This window comes from Pezoporus flaviventris, unplaced genomic scaffold, assembly GCF_033815535.1.
Source record: "Pezoporus flaviventris isolate CSIRO_AGI_PZ_B2104156 unplaced genomic scaffold, CSIRO_AGI_Pfla_v1 ptg000036l, whole genome shotgun sequence".
NCBI lineage: Eukaryota > Metazoa > Chordata > Aves > Psittaciformes > Psittacidae > Pezoporus > Pezoporus flaviventris.
In genome coordinates, this window is record NW_026892584.1 from 3,194,732 (window position 1) to 3,210,016 (window position 15,285).

General features: G+C 39.6%; 1 protein-coding gene across 2 annotated transcripts in view; it reads left to right on the forward strand.

Annotated features, from left to right (window-relative positions):
- LRP5 (LDL receptor related protein 5) overlaps window positions 1-15,285 on the forward strand; it is a 126,668-nt gene that overhangs the window by 53,345 nt on the left and 58,038 nt on the right. For both annotated transcript variants that reach the window (XM_061462835.1, XM_061462836.1), the window contains exons 6-7: window positions 4,973-5,369; window positions 5,803-5,974. In XM_061462835.1, coding sequence (XP_061318819.1) covers window positions 4,973-5,369; window positions 5,803-5,974 — 569 coding nt within the window. The remainder of the gene's footprint in view (window positions 1-4,972; window positions 5,370-5,802; window positions 5,975-15,285) is intronic.

Genomic DNA, 15,285 nt, shown 5'->3' on the forward strand with positions numbered 1-15,285 from the left:
TTAGGCAGGTTCTAGGGTATCTAGGATAACAGTAGGCAAGTCACGGCATAACACTTTTGTAGCCTTGAAAACATTCCTACCAACGTTAATAATCAAAATACCTCCATGATACAGATAAAACTAATGAGCCAGACAAGCGTGTTTGTCCAGGTTTTTAGAGAGAACCAGTGTCAAGTTCTCATCTCTTAGGGATGTGCTCAGAGCCTCCTGCCAACTCTTTTCTTTCTCTAGCAGAAATTTATTAACAAAATATGATTATAACCAAGTCTCTGATCTTGAACTGCTTTATAATAAAAGCCAGGATTTTTACACCTATCCAAAATTACCCCCAATAATGCTCTTTTGCCAATTTTCAAGGGCGTGAGGAGTGAAATATAGTGAAATATGCTGTGATAACATTTTCTCTGTTCATGTGTTTTTCAGTGTCCAAGGATGTAGGTGCACGTCTGTCAGGAATGTTGTGTAATAATTTGACTTAGTTTTAAGCATCTCTATAGTAGAGATTGCCAAGCAGCCAGAACTTTAAATTGGCCAAGTAGCTCATTCCCCTTATTATTTCTTTTTCCCATAAGTCTCAGTTAAAGGTATGTTAGAAATTAGAAGAATTTCCCAAGAATCATCCAGTTTAGCTACTGTCCTGGTTATCACCTGAAGGTTTTTTTTCTGGTCTGCTATGTCAGCAGAGAAAAGATGTCTTCTCCCAGTTCTTTTTTCAGCTGTGCATATTCACGGGACAGACCTGAGTTTAGGAATATTTATACAGTAGTATTTGCCTACAGGAATAGCCAGAGCAGCTGAAAATGTCAGAAACTGCAATCAGTTGTGTGAAGAGGCAAAACGTATACATTTGATTCTTATCTGTCAGTTCCCATGCAATGTTGCTTGTAATGTTGGTTGTCTTTAGAAATACATGTAATATTTGTAATTGCTGTGTTATCAGTTCCTAGGCATGTATTTAATTCTCCTCTGCTTCACACTACTCGTACTTAATTATTAGGGCTGTGATTACAGACACATTAATATAGTGGAAATTCAGAAGTTAAGGTGGATATGAAACTCACAGTGCTGTGGGTGGCTGAACAGCTGCAATGTTGCTCACTTTTTAAGACAGTTGAGCTAAAACAATTTAAAATTAATTTATAATTTAAAACTCAGAAGAGTTTGTGTGGCATTTGGATGGCCAGGTGCATCCACTTTTCCACATTGAGTTTTGAGGCCTGAATTTTTACTTAACTTGCACAAAACAGGAGGTTTTATTTTGCCTCCCACAAGTGAAATATTTCAGAAATATACAAGCAAGATATAAGACTCTGCTACATGATTTTTGCTTCTGCTATACTTGCTATGCTGTTGTAGTGTGCTCTCTAACCTCTGCAGTTGCAGATCAGTGTCCTGATTTGAAGGTGCTTCTCTAACAGTAATTCCCCCCTCCGTCCCCTTCTGTCCCCCTTGCTTTGGCTATCAAGGTGTAATTTTAATTTGCATTAGAAAATCAAATGTTTTCTGTGTGTTTAAACGTATTAAGAAGTAGGATCTTTTGGAAAATTCTCTGTAAAAAGACTCTTTGGTCGTGGACAATCTCTACTATTGGAGATAATATGGAGATAATATTAATCCTTATTTAATAAGGCCTATGTTCCTTTTCACTTCTGCTGTGGTCAAGCTAACATTCTCTGGACAAAACAGTGTCTGGTGGCACTGTAAATTCTTTGGAGATGGTAATGTCAGAAAAAAGAAGGTGTGTGTAATACTTAGTACCATGGGACTTGATACCATTTAAATACTTCTAACAAAATGTCCACCCAAATAGTTAATGAAACAAAAGAGATCCGAAAGCCTTTCTATTTGAACGGGCTCCATAGAAATACCACATATTTAACATAGCATAGATCAGTTTTGAATACAACCCTTTTACTATTTTGAAGATCCTCCCTTTCTGCTTGAAGTTGATGCTTTTCATGTTGTCCTGATTTTGACCTGTTTTCTAATCCAGAAATAATCAATGTAGCCCTGAGACCACTGTTCCTGGGGTAATCCTTGATGAAGAGAATGAGAAAACCATCACAGACTATGGACTGCTTTTGTTCCCAGGTAGCTTTTTAAAATAGCTGTCTGGGAACTCTCTCACATTTGATGTACTCTGCAGTAGTTCCAGTGAGGTAGTTGACAGTCTCACCTTTCCTTCATGCTGTTTGCTATTCTACCTAGTTAATCTTTAAAAGATTATTTGTTGGAATATATATCTAGCAAAGTAGCATGGTAGAAGAGGAGGTATAAGCTGTACATTAGATTTCTGTACCCGATGGTCGTTTTTAAGAAAACATTTGCTTGATTGATTATATATTTTTTTTTTTTCACTCTTCAGGAAGTAAAACAACATTTTTAGGCATAAAATTTCCAACATAAAGACATGGACCTGTTGGAGTGAGTCCAGAGGAAGCCACAAAGGTGCTCAGACAGCTGGAGCAGCTCTGCTCTGGAGACAGGCTAAGAGAGCTGGGCTCGTTCAGCCTGGAGAAGAGAAGGCTCCGGGAAAACCTTAGAGCAGCTTCCAGTGTCTAAAGGGGCCAACAAGAAATGTGGAGAGGGGCTTTTGACCAAGGGCCTGTAGGGACAGGACAAGGGGGAATGGCTTTAACCTGACAGAGGGGAGACTTGAGATGAGATCAGGCAGAAGTTCTTCCCTGTGAAGGTGTTGAGGCACTGGCACAGGTTGCCCAGAGAAGCTGTGGCTGCCCCATCCCTGGCAGTGTTCAAGGCCAGGTTCTGTAATTCTTTGATAATGTAAAATATCAAATACTGGTTTAGGTATCCCATTATTTTTATTTAGTATAGGTGCTAAAATCCAGTAGATTTATACATTTTGAAAATGAATGCTTTTTGCAGTGCCTTCTAAGGATTGCTGATGCAGTGTTCCCTTAACGGAAAAGAATCTTGAAAAAATTAAGAACTGTTGCTGTGCTTACCTAAGGGGTCAATGGAGGAATGCAGCTGTCTAAGTTGTCTGGTCGCCTGGGACTGTCACCTTCTCAGCTTGGACAACAGTTTTGCTGTGTCCCGAGAAGCAAGCAGAAGTTTCAAGCACATGAAACACTCTTCCTGAAAACTGGTTTTTTTTTTTTTTTTTATTTTGCAACATCTGAAGACAGAAAATCTGCATAAGTTTGGTGGTAGACATCTCCTTTGCTTTGCTGTCAAGAATGGGCTCTCCCTCCTCCCTTTTCTCCACATGGTTTTTGAGCTCTGAGTTAATGTTTCTTTCCTTCTTCCCAAGCCTTTCCTCAAAGTTTGTTAGTGCAGATGATGCTGTAGTTATCAAACCTCGTCAGCTAACACTGACTAGGAGAAGCATTCTTGATGAATGATGTTGTCCTTCCCTGAGTCCGCAACAAGTGTTTGTGAGCTTTGCAGCAAGCTGGTCTGGTTGTTAACTTTGGCTGATGGCTTTATTTCTGTTGAGTTCATTTTTGTTTGGATCAACTCTTTAATGTGGTTTGCAACACACAACCATGCTGTGCTTGCATGTGAGAAGACGTGATACAGAAGTGAGAACAAGTAGCCCATGGCAAGGAGAAGTGCAGCACCCCTTCGTTCAGGAGCTGCTGTGACTTGAGGTAGTTCAAAGTGCACATTAAATTGTGTCCTTGGGGCTGTGTAGCAAACTTGTTTGGGGGATATTGTAACGCTGCTTTTCTAGATCCTTTCCTTGCAGCCCAAGCACTATTTCTTTTCAGAGCTTCCGAGATAAGTATTTGGAAACTAAGCTCTGATTTCCAAATACGTAAGCGAATGGCACAGTACAGTTCCCAAAAGGAATGTGAATTTGGTTTTGATGTGCAATAGGTTCGAATTCTAAGTCTCCAGACCTCCATATGCATGTCTAGATGTGAATTATTCCTAGAAGAAAATTCTTGTGAGGATTTGAATTTCTGTTATTATTGGTGGACTCAAAAGGTTTGTCCCACATTGGCCATTTTTATTCTATTTGAGCTGTAGGTGGTAACTGGAAGTTACCATCTCCTGCTGGTGTTTGCTGATCTGGATGAAATGCTACAAGTGACTTTTATTCTCGTTTCTTGTTTTGATGTGTGGCTAAATGGTAAAAACTCCTTGTCAGTTTTCAATCTGCACAGCATCAATTTAATCACAGGGTAGGAAAGACACATACTCGTACTGCTCTTTCTGTGCTGAAGCATGCAGGGGTGAATCTGAAAAAAATGCATTATGCAACTAAATATTTTACTGTGTGTCCTGTTTTGTACCAATAAAAGAAGTTGCAAGAAAGATGACACTGAAGATGTCATTTGTCTTTCAAATATGCTTGTTGTTGTTTGGCACCCTTTCCACTAGCAGTGAAACTTTGCAGTGGGGAGGAATAGAGGTGAGAAAAGAACAGCAATCCTACTGCCTTAGAATTAGCTTTGCATTAACTTTGGCCAGATGAGAAATACTTGCTGTGGTTGTAACTTGCTTTCTTGCTGGGATGTGTGGGGTAAATCATTAATGCAATTTGTTTACAAAATACTCAAGTGTTCGGTTAGCCTATGTCATTTATTCTGTGGGGCTCATGTGCGAAAAGTACATCTAATGCACTGATACAGCTCGTGGGAAGTTTGGCTGGGCTGAGGAATGCTATATAGCATGATGAAATATTTGGTACTACACCTACCAAATTTATTGGTTTTTTTATGATTCTAGTTAGAGATTGCTGTGTTCCATATTAGTTTAGGAGGCTGGGGAAAAGATGCTGTATTTATGAAATAAGAATGCGAGCCCAAGTAGCTGGTTGAGAAGAACTGATTAGGAATAACTCCCTTCTCAAACAAGTGTACATTTTGATGAAAGTTTCATGTCCTTGTTTCAAGGAAATCTCTTCTTATAGTGACAATGGCTGTTCACAGCCTGCTGTGGTGTATTGAAGCATTCACCACAGTAAGAAAGGAAATGATACCCAGAATGGTTTTCTCCCCAGGTGCTGAAGAAGTCTTGCTGCTTGCTAGAAGGACTGACTTGAGGCGGATTTCCCTGGACATGCCAGATTTCACTGACATCATTCTGCAGATAGACAATATCAGACACGCAATTGCGATAGACTATGATCCTGTGGAGGGCTACATCTACTGGACTGATGATGATGTCCGGGCAATTCGTCGGGCCTACCTTGATGGATCTGGAGCACAGACTCTGGTAACCACAGAAATCAATCATCCGGATGGTATTGCTGTGGATTGGGTGGCGAGGAACCTGTACTGGACTGATACTGGAACAGACCGCATTGAAGTGACCCGGTTGAATGGGACATCAAGAAAGATCCTTATCTCAGAAAACCTAGATGAACCTCGAGCAATAGTGCTCAATCCTGTAATGGGGTAAGTTTTGTGTTTATTGGTAGCCCTGTGGTTGGTGCATTTTGGGGGATGATGTGTGTATAATTTGTCAGATGTTCTGGAAATAACTAGATTTCCCTTGCTTTATCCCTCTAATACTGTGTATATAAAAAGTGATTTCTAAATAATAGTGTTCGTCAGTGAACCTATACATTGTGTGGTTGGTTATATTTTCCTTTCTCTGTGTCTTCAATGTTATCATAACTTTGAAAGAATTGGTCCACTGCACATTTTCAATAGTTTAATCTATTTAATGTTCAAACTTTAGATTGTCATCAGTGATTGTAGTTCAAGTCAACTTGTTTCCTGCAGTTGGCAAAAATTAGTAAGTTTTTTCAAAAGCAGGACAGATCTTGACACTTGTTTGACTTGCATATTACATGCATAGGCTGTTTCCCCTCTTTTATTTTTACAGCTACATGTATTGGACGGACTGGGGTGAAAGTCCAAAGATAGAATGTGCTTATTTGGATGGCTCAGAAAGGCGAGTTCTGGTGAACACATCCCTGGGTTGGCCTAATGGCTTGGCACTGGATCTGGAAAAAGACAAGCTTTACTGGGGAGATGCAAAAACAGATAAAATTGAGGTAAGTAATAGGGCCATACTTGGGTGCATTCTTAGAAAACAAGGCAGTTCTCATGTGTTGCCTTATGTCTTGGATACATTTATGAATTTTTTGAGGAGTGTGTTGTTTCATTAATATTAACATGGTATTTAGCATAACAAGACATATTTGAGAAGAAAGGAAACACATTCATGTGGTTCAGATAACTTTTGCTAGAAATATTGTTTGTTATGTCTACATTGCTACAAGTGTATTTTAATTGCTCAGGTTTTAAGCATCTCTATAGTAGAGGTTTTACCTGAGGCTTTTGCAACAAATTGGGACATTCAGGTACAACCTCTTCAAAAGATGTTTTGACTTGTCTGTGGTGCTTGGAACTAGTATCTAAAATTGCTGCTGTGAAAGACTTGATGCAGTGTTCATGTACAGGAGAAGGTGGGTGTGTGAGCTCTAGAGAGCCACATTTCAGGACATAATGATTGTATGGTGTCCAGATAAATGGACAAGAAGTAATTTTTAATGTGCCATCTGCTCTGAAAACAATGTAGACATTCTACCTCTGAATTTGAGGAGAGGAAATCCTCTTCACAGTGTTTATAAACACTTATGATAGTATTATTTCTGAATTGTTGAAAGAGTGTCTGATAGAACAGTGTGATGCCCTTATGCCCCCCTTTCTTTCAGAAGAATTTTCTTAAAAATGAAAAAAATTCGTTCTGTCTACCTATTGCTCAGACACTAGACAAATTAGGGCAAATTATCTGCTCATTTTTTATGACGTACTCCCAGGAGTTAGTGAAGTGTCTCTGGAAATTCACTGCTTTAAATGTAAAATACAGTCAAAGCAGGTACCTGTACTGGTCTAGTTATGGATATTGACACTCGCACCACGGAAGCCCAGGATGTTTCAAGAGACTTTCTCCTAAAGGAGATGCCATTTTCCTGGTCGTTTTTGCATTACTATCCATGCTTGAATCTTAATCTAAAAGAGTAATTGTGCTGCCACAGAAGTGAAACGAGTCTTAGATATTGCTGCAGAAAACTGAGTCCCAAAGTAGTTTCATGTAGAGCAGACGGTGATAAATAACTGAAAGGGTTAAAATGGAGGTTTTTAGGGCAAGGGTTTTTGGGGCTTGTAAATTTGTGTTTATTAGATTATGAGGTTACAGTGAATTATTAACAACCGTATTCAACTGAGGAAATTCAGCATATTGGTAGAGCTTGATAATATTGTGATGTAGGAGGGCACATGCGTTTTGTGTAATCTAAGACTACTGTGGAACAGCCATTTTATACGTTTGTTGTGAATGTATTCATGGTGTTGTTGAAGACCTGTATATAGTAGTGGGCTTACTTGCATGAGTGTGTCCATTTAATTTGAGACAGATGAGGCTATGGATAGAGAATATGAATACAGCCAGATGTTTTGAAGAAGTCTCAAACAGTTACTTAGGACCTTGCTGTGTTCCCCACCACTCTCAATGATTAGTTTCTAATTAAAATAGTTGTTTTAAAAGTGCATCTGGTTCCTGGCCATTTGTGCTTATATTTCTAAGAAGGAAAAACTGGGTTTTGAACCTCAATCTGAAGTTGTTATAGTAAGTTATAGGGAAGCTGCAAGATGAAAAAAAAGTGCACTAAGAAAATATTTAAAATAGAGGCAAATTGATCTGATGGATTGTATTTCACTTTTATTGCCCATCTTGCTATATTTGTAACCTGACAGTGCTTTCCTGCAAGACTTCTGTGTTTGAGAGGTTTTGTTGATACCCTAGATTGTCCCAGTAACCTACTCTGCTGCCCAGTACACATGAAACCTTACTGTATGGTGTATGAAGGCTTTTACTCACTGTTGAAGTTGTTGAGCATAAACTCATTCTCTCACGCATCTGTTCTGTTGCCAAGAGCATGCCATTACAGTGGCTTGCCAGCGCAGCTGGTGTCTCTGATTTGTTCTCTAAGTGTATGTATGCCTGTTGCATCCGCAGTTCATTGGAAACCAAAACCAGCTGACTGCAAATTGAAGATACACATTTATTTGCTTTTTATACTCTAGTGGATCTAGCTTTAAATTAGGATTTTTCTTTTTTCCTGGTAAGCATCTAAAACTGACTTGAAGCATATTACTGGATATACTTAATCTGTGTTAATGCCTTTGTAAAATTAGCATAAATGATGTAGTAGATAGTAAGCTGTAACACTATTTTGTAACTCATTAGGAAAAAGAAATGTTGATCAAGTTTCTGGTGGTTTATTCTGTTGCTACACTGCATGGGGAGGGCTCTTTAGTCGTCTAAAATGATACTCAGATTTATATTGAGCAGTCCTGAAGGAGGAAGACTTCAACCAAGTGCTTGAAGTGCCCCCTTCTGAACCCCACATGGTTCAGAATGTGGTATTCCACAGCTGCACTCTACTGCACAAGGCAAAGAAGCAACATGTGGATTCCTGCATGTTGCCTTGTACATGCTGAAGATGGGAGGCCAAAAAGCTGTTAGATGATAATAGAGAGGGACAGTGGATGGGCTAGTATATTGCTCTGCATTGGTGTAGTTAAGGTGCATTATCTACTTGCATCGACTTATTTTCAGAGTAATTAGTTTTTCTTGGACTTTTGCAGTGGTGTCACTTGACAGTTTTCTCATCTAAAAACTCCAGTCCCAGATTTCCTGAAGCAAGTAGAAATTTTTACTGTGAAAATTTTACTGTGAGGTTGGTGAAGCCCTGGCACAGGTTGCCCAGAGAAGCTGTGGCTGCCCCATCCCTGGCAGTGTTCAAGGCCAGGTTGGACAGGGCTTGGAGCAACCTGGTCTAGTGGAAGGTGTCCCTGCCTGTGGCAGGGGGGTTGGAACTGAATGAGCTTTTAGGTCCCTTCCAACCCAAACCAGTCTGGGATTTTTATGAGTCTATTTTCCAGAGACCAAATTGCTGCAGAAGGTGTAAGCTAAAGGAGAAAATTCCCATTTCCACTGTTTTCTGCTATCCGTCTACTTTCACTTGCCTCAGGATGTCCCAGCTCACTGTGTAGAAATTGCAAAATAGAATAAACTGAAACTGTTGTGCAGAGCATGGTCGTACTTGAAGCCTGTCGGGGAAGAATTTGTATTGAGACTGATGGCTGATAATGTGAACAGTGAACTATGTATCCTTTTACTGTAGCTTTCTGACAAACTTCTTGTAGCTGAGAATTACCTTCATCACAATGCATTACTTCAGCTGCTTTCCATATAGAAAAAACAAGAGTGAGCATAGCTTGTGCGTGTTTGTTTGTGTATCTCTGCTGTGATTTCTAGTATTTTAGATCTGCAGGTAGTCTTACTCTCTCAGGGAAGGCTTGTTCATATATGAAGTTCTCAAACAGTGTCTGTTGTACAGCTTGGAAATTTGATAAGCTGGAGACGTGTCCTGTTTTTGCTGTACCTCAGGTTTGAAATGTACTGTAAATGCCTCTGGTTTAGGGTTTTTTTGTTTGTTTTGGGGATAGGTTTGTTTCATTTCAGTAACACATTTTGACATTACTTTTGGGTGTGCTCCTTTCACAAAGGAACACTGCAGAGCTGTTGAGGGTGCCAAGCACTATCCTGTACCAGGAGACTATGTTTTATTTGTGAGGGTGAAACTTCGTAGGGTGAAGACAGCAGTTTTGCTTCCCTGGCAAAAACCCCTTTCCTAACCTTTCCATCCGCAGCATTCAGCTGCAACACAAAGGGCCCAGTCACTTTGCAAGCAGTTTGCATCCTGAAGAAACCATTTGGCAAGGCTTGTCAAAATTTTGCATGATAGGAGCCTATGGGGCTTTCACTGCAAATTTGGCACCCTGTGGTAACATTGTTCCCAGGTTTGGTTTTTATTATTATTTTAATTTGTTTGGCAAAATGTACATCAAGGAGAAACACATGAAAAATTTTGAGTCATGTCTGTCAAAATCATGTAGTCTGCCCATACAGCTTCAGCCACAGCTAAGGGGCATGGATTAATCCAATTGAAACTCTGGATTTTACTGACAGAGAAAAGGTACTTTCCAGGAACAAACAGAGGATTAATAAGGATTACAGGGTTCCAGCAGAGAGAGAAGCAAAGACCCAATGGCACCCACGTGTAGAGTTCCCTAATTCTCCTTAAAAACAATTTTGTGGTTAGCCAGGTTTTCCATGTATTATTTCTTCAGCATTTGCTTAAAATGCCTAAGGTGTAATTACATAATGAGCAATTACTGAATTCTCAGGTGCCTGTTATTATGTATGCATTTTACTTTGTGCAGTTTTCTTGGAATCAATGTTACACAGACTATCCCTTCTGATAGCTTCCCCATGTCCTCCCCCCTTTCCCCTTTATTGACAAATGTCCTTCATTTGAGGGACAGAAGACCCGTAATTATGTACAATAATTCTTTACAAGTTTGTAGGGTATTTAAAGTATAAGTCAGCACCAGATTACAACCCTTGATGTCACTGAAAAAAAATTCCAAGATGTAGTTATGTGGGATGTCCTTGTAATTTAAGGCAACAGCCTTTAGAATTAGTTTGTCATTGATTGCATTCTGCAAAAATAATGTAAAAGGATATTTGGAACAATGTGCTACTTAAATAGGCTTTGCAGAAGTCAGTTGTAGTGGGAAGAAAAATTAACTAAAGTAATTTAAGGCTGCTTTTTCTGAACAAGCCTGAGTATACTTTACATATTACACTTTGTTTTCCAGTCAATTGACCTAAAAAATGTAGTATTTAATTTATACATGAGACATTTTCTCATAACTAATACATTTTTGTGTGCGTGTTTCAGTGGATTGACATTTTTCACCAAAGGATTAAAAAGACAGTGTAGTGTGTTAAACTACTTGGGAGGTACTCTGCACTGATTTATTGAAACAGGCGAATCTCATAGAGAGAATAACTAATTTAAAATTACCGCTACATGCTGATTAGATACAAAAAAATCAAAGCATCATTTTCTATAAATACAAGTGTATTTCAGAAGACCTAGTTTATATTTATATTAATGCAAATAATCCCCACACTGCATATTTATATTAATACATAAGAACAGAAAAGTGAAATGGATGTATATATAAGAAATACAGACTCTCCTTGATCTAAAGAACAGATATCAGTAGTAGACACCTGCAGTAGTAAAATCACTTAAATTGATGATAGTAAGGGAGCTTTAATTTCAATGATTCTTTTGAAACTTCTTGGTGACATTTGGCTCAATTTGGAATTGTGGCAGAGAAATATCAGCTAATGTAATTGTTAGAAGTAAGTTATTAACTGAAGCTTATACTACCATCCCTACATGAAGCATTTATACACTATATCCTATACTTTTTGCTTCTAATACATTTGCAAATTATATCCTTTCTAGATGCAAGTGCTACATGTCTAAAGTGGTATGTATCATGTTATAATGACATAAATATATGTTAATGTTGAACTGGGGTTGTTCTAGAGAAAAGGAGGCTGAGGGGCAACCTTATGGCTCTCAACAACTACCTAACGGGGGTTGTAGTAAGGTAGGGGTTGGTCTTTTCTCTCAAGTAGTAAGTGGCAGAACAAGAGGAAATGGCCTCAAGGTGTGTCAGGGGAGGTTTAGATTGGATAGTAGGAACAATTTCTTCACCAAAAGGGTTGTCAAGGCTTGGAAGAGGCTGTCTGGGGCAGTGGTAAATTCACCATCCCTGGAGGTATTTAAAAGACATGTAGACGTTGCGCTTAGGGATGTGGTTTATTGGTGGATTTGGTAGTGCTTTTTTAATGGTTGGACTCAATGGTATCTTTTCCAATCTAAATGATTCTGTAATTCTGTGGATAACATATATCAGAATTGGGCTAGCAAACCACGTATGCATCCTTGCTGTTCATATAGCTCTGTTCAGCAGCATATTCTGCAACCAGGATTGCTCCTTTGAACACAGCCATTAGTTTTTCTTTTTGCAATGTACTGTTTTCTTGCCTGTGATTAAACTGTGTTATTGCAGGAGTGACATGTGTACATGTTTGTGGACATTTGGTATGTTATTTTGTTGGAGGTTGTGTATGTGGTTTGTGAGCATTATATACCACTATGTTTTTATTAGTTTTAAATAGCTGTTAGGCTTCTGGATTGCTATGTGTTTTGCTTGAACCAGCAAGCACAAATGTTATAGTAGGTGTATGGGGTTTTTTGTTTTGCTTGAAGGAAGTTGCTCAGCAAGCATGAACATGAGAGCTATATCCATAGCAGTGTCCAAAGACCTGGCATATCATTACCTATCATAGACTCAAAGAATGGTTTGAGTTGGAAGAGACCTTAAAGATCATCTAGTTCCAAGCTGAGGAGCAATAAGCTGTACTAGTAGGCTTGGGAACAAATTTTTACCAGCAGCCAGATAGTCATTGTGTAATGGGCAGGAGGAGTCATTTGGAGGAAGGATTCTCTTAAAATGTTGTTGCAGGGTTTTGGCATTTCTTGGACTTTGTTAAGACTGATGACAGATTTGTTATGATTGCTTTCCCCAGAGGGACATTGCTGGGATGGAGCACAGGCTTTCTGGGAGGGAAGATTCTGTATCTATCTTTGGCTTCACTGCTTTAATGATGACTATTACAAATGTCTGTGGAGAGCATAAAGAATAAAACAGGTTCTCACTAATTCTACAAAATTTTCTAAAGCCTGACAGAGCCTCTTAGGTGAAAAGGGGGTGTGCACCATTAGGAAGAAGAAGGAAATCTGGCAGCTAGGGGAATAGGGTCTTTTATTCTCTCCCCTTCAGGAATCCCTACTGTCTCATCTGCCTCTTGGCTGTGTTTTGCTTGCACCATCAAGACACATCACCAGATTTGGAGTCAAGAATATGCACCTCAGTTCAGACTGGCAGGGATGTCAGCTTCCTCTGCTGAAAGAATTCAGAGTTTTCTGCTCAGGCATATTGGAATGATCTTTCTTAACTAGTTTGCTACCATAGTAATGATGGAATGACTCATATTGGAGGCCATCTCTAAGCATGTAGAAAGCAAGAAGTGATTAGGAGTAGTCAGCATAGATTCACCCAAAGGGAAATCAGCCTGATTTCCTTCTATGATGGGACAACTGGCTGAGTAGGTAAGGGCAGAGCATGGTACACATGGATGTTGCCTACCTGGACTTCAGCAAGGGAGAACTTCTTTACTGTGAGGGTGACTTATCATTGAAGTAGGTTGCCCGGAGAGGTTGTCTCTTTCCCTGAAAATATTCAAGAGCTGCCTGGACCCAATCCTGAGTAATGTGCTCTAGGTGACCGTGTTGAACTAGATGACCTCTGATGGTCCCCTCCAGCCTCAACCATTCTGTGATTCTATAATTCTATTGCAGTTGGCCCAGCCTTGTACACACCAGTCTGTAGTGTGTAGTGGGGAACAGACTGCTGAGATGACATGATGTGTAATGTTCAGCAGGCCAGACCACTGAGCGATTTCAGACTTAAACTCTTCTGGCTGTGGTACGTGTTTCTAAACCCTGAACTCTGGTTCAGCATTTCCCAGTGTGAGACTACCTCTTTCTGGAACACAGAAGTATTACCAGCTGCTAACACACAGTGTCTGTAAACTGTTCAGGAGCATAGAGCCTTCTAGTCTTCATAGAGCCTCCGTCTTCTAGTTACAAGATCAAATTGTCTAGATTATGCTTACCACTTAATCAGGAATTTCAATATGTTGTTTTTTACCTTGCACCACATTAGCTTTGTTAACTTTTAAGAGGACTGTTACCAAGTATGTGAGCTGCTGGAGAAAATGAGTTGCTTTAGCTGATCAGAACGTGTCACACTTTTCTGCTCTGAACTATGTAGTAAGGAAGTGTTCACAGAGCAGAGGCTCCTTGGCCAAATGGAAGAAGATAAACGTATCAAGTTGAAGTCCCTCCTGTCCATTTTCAATGTTTTGAGTTAGCTAGCAGGTGAACTTGTATCTGAGCCCTGAGCAAGAGGAAGTTGTGACAGTGTTGAACAGGAAAGTGTTCGGTGTAAGGGACACGTGCAAACTTTGGCCACTTCTATCCTGTGTTCAGTAGTGCTCTTGGAGATACATGTTATTTTCCATTCTTCAGCAGTCTTGGCTCTGGTTCTTTTCTCCATCATCTAGGCCATGCATATGGAAAAGGAAGGCAGCTGAACATCTGAAGTGAAGACTGCTATCTGGGGTACTGTTGAGCGTAAATGGATTTTCCACAATAAAGGCAAATCTTTTCAGTATTAAAGAGAATTTTTTCTTAAAGTTTGTGCAGAGATACTGGATAAACCTCCCCTCCTCCCCCTTTTCCCAATATCCAGGAACTCAAAAACATCAAAAAGTTTAATACTCTGTGTTCCAAGTGCAAGGTTCATATTCACTGACGTTGCCTTCAGCATCATAAATAACCAGAAATATTTATCTGTGAAGAAGCAGAGCAAGACCAGCCTTGCAGCAAAACGCCATTGTGTGGAAGCAGTCACAGCATGGGCTTCTTGTCCCAAGCAGGCGATACAGGAGATGATGCGGCCTGTGTTAGTCATGCCACTTAACACACTAGCAGAAAACTCTCAAATAATGATTTGATTGAATGACCCTCCATAGAATACTCTTGATCAGGGATTCTCCCAAACTTTTATATGCCCAGCTTGATACTGTATCCATTAGCTTCAGAGTGAAAAATCCACAAATACTGGCAGCTGCTTGTTTAAATACTCCTTTGAGTCTTTCCACGGTGGAAGCTGTACCAGTATGAACTTATTTTCATCTACAACCATTTATGATTTGGTGGCTGGATAGTCATAAAGCTTCTAAATCTTGTTGATTTTCCAGGGACTATGTTGTTTTGTACTACTTTTTTTAAAGGGATGACTTAAAAAACAAGCAACTGACAGCCTCTAAATTTGGTCTTTGTGGAGCGCTCAGGAATTACTTCTCTGTGTGCAGCTTTTGCTATATTTATCAAGAGGAAATCCTGAGGATGTATTAAACTACAAAGTTGAAAAATAATTTGAATTTTACATGTTTGAGGCTCTCCTTTCTCCCTGAAGAATTATTTTAGGCTATCTTATATCAAATCACCATTTTTCTGCTTGCTGGGGAGGGAATTCTGCTTTACTTCCCTTGCTGGGATCAACTTCCTGGATTTAAAAGAGGGATTTTGTATTTAATGCTGTGAAGGCTTCTGTACCTATGAAGTGTGGAAGTGGGCCCCCCTTTATGAGAACCTCATGTCTTTTCTGGTGCAGAGTAGGTCTGCCTCTTTCCAGTTGCTGAGAAAAAGGTGGCTTCTGTGGAAATGGAAGTAACTTTGAATTCCTTTGTCAAACTAGCAGGCAGGGTAGTCAAGAGAGTTTTAAACTTCATAATCTC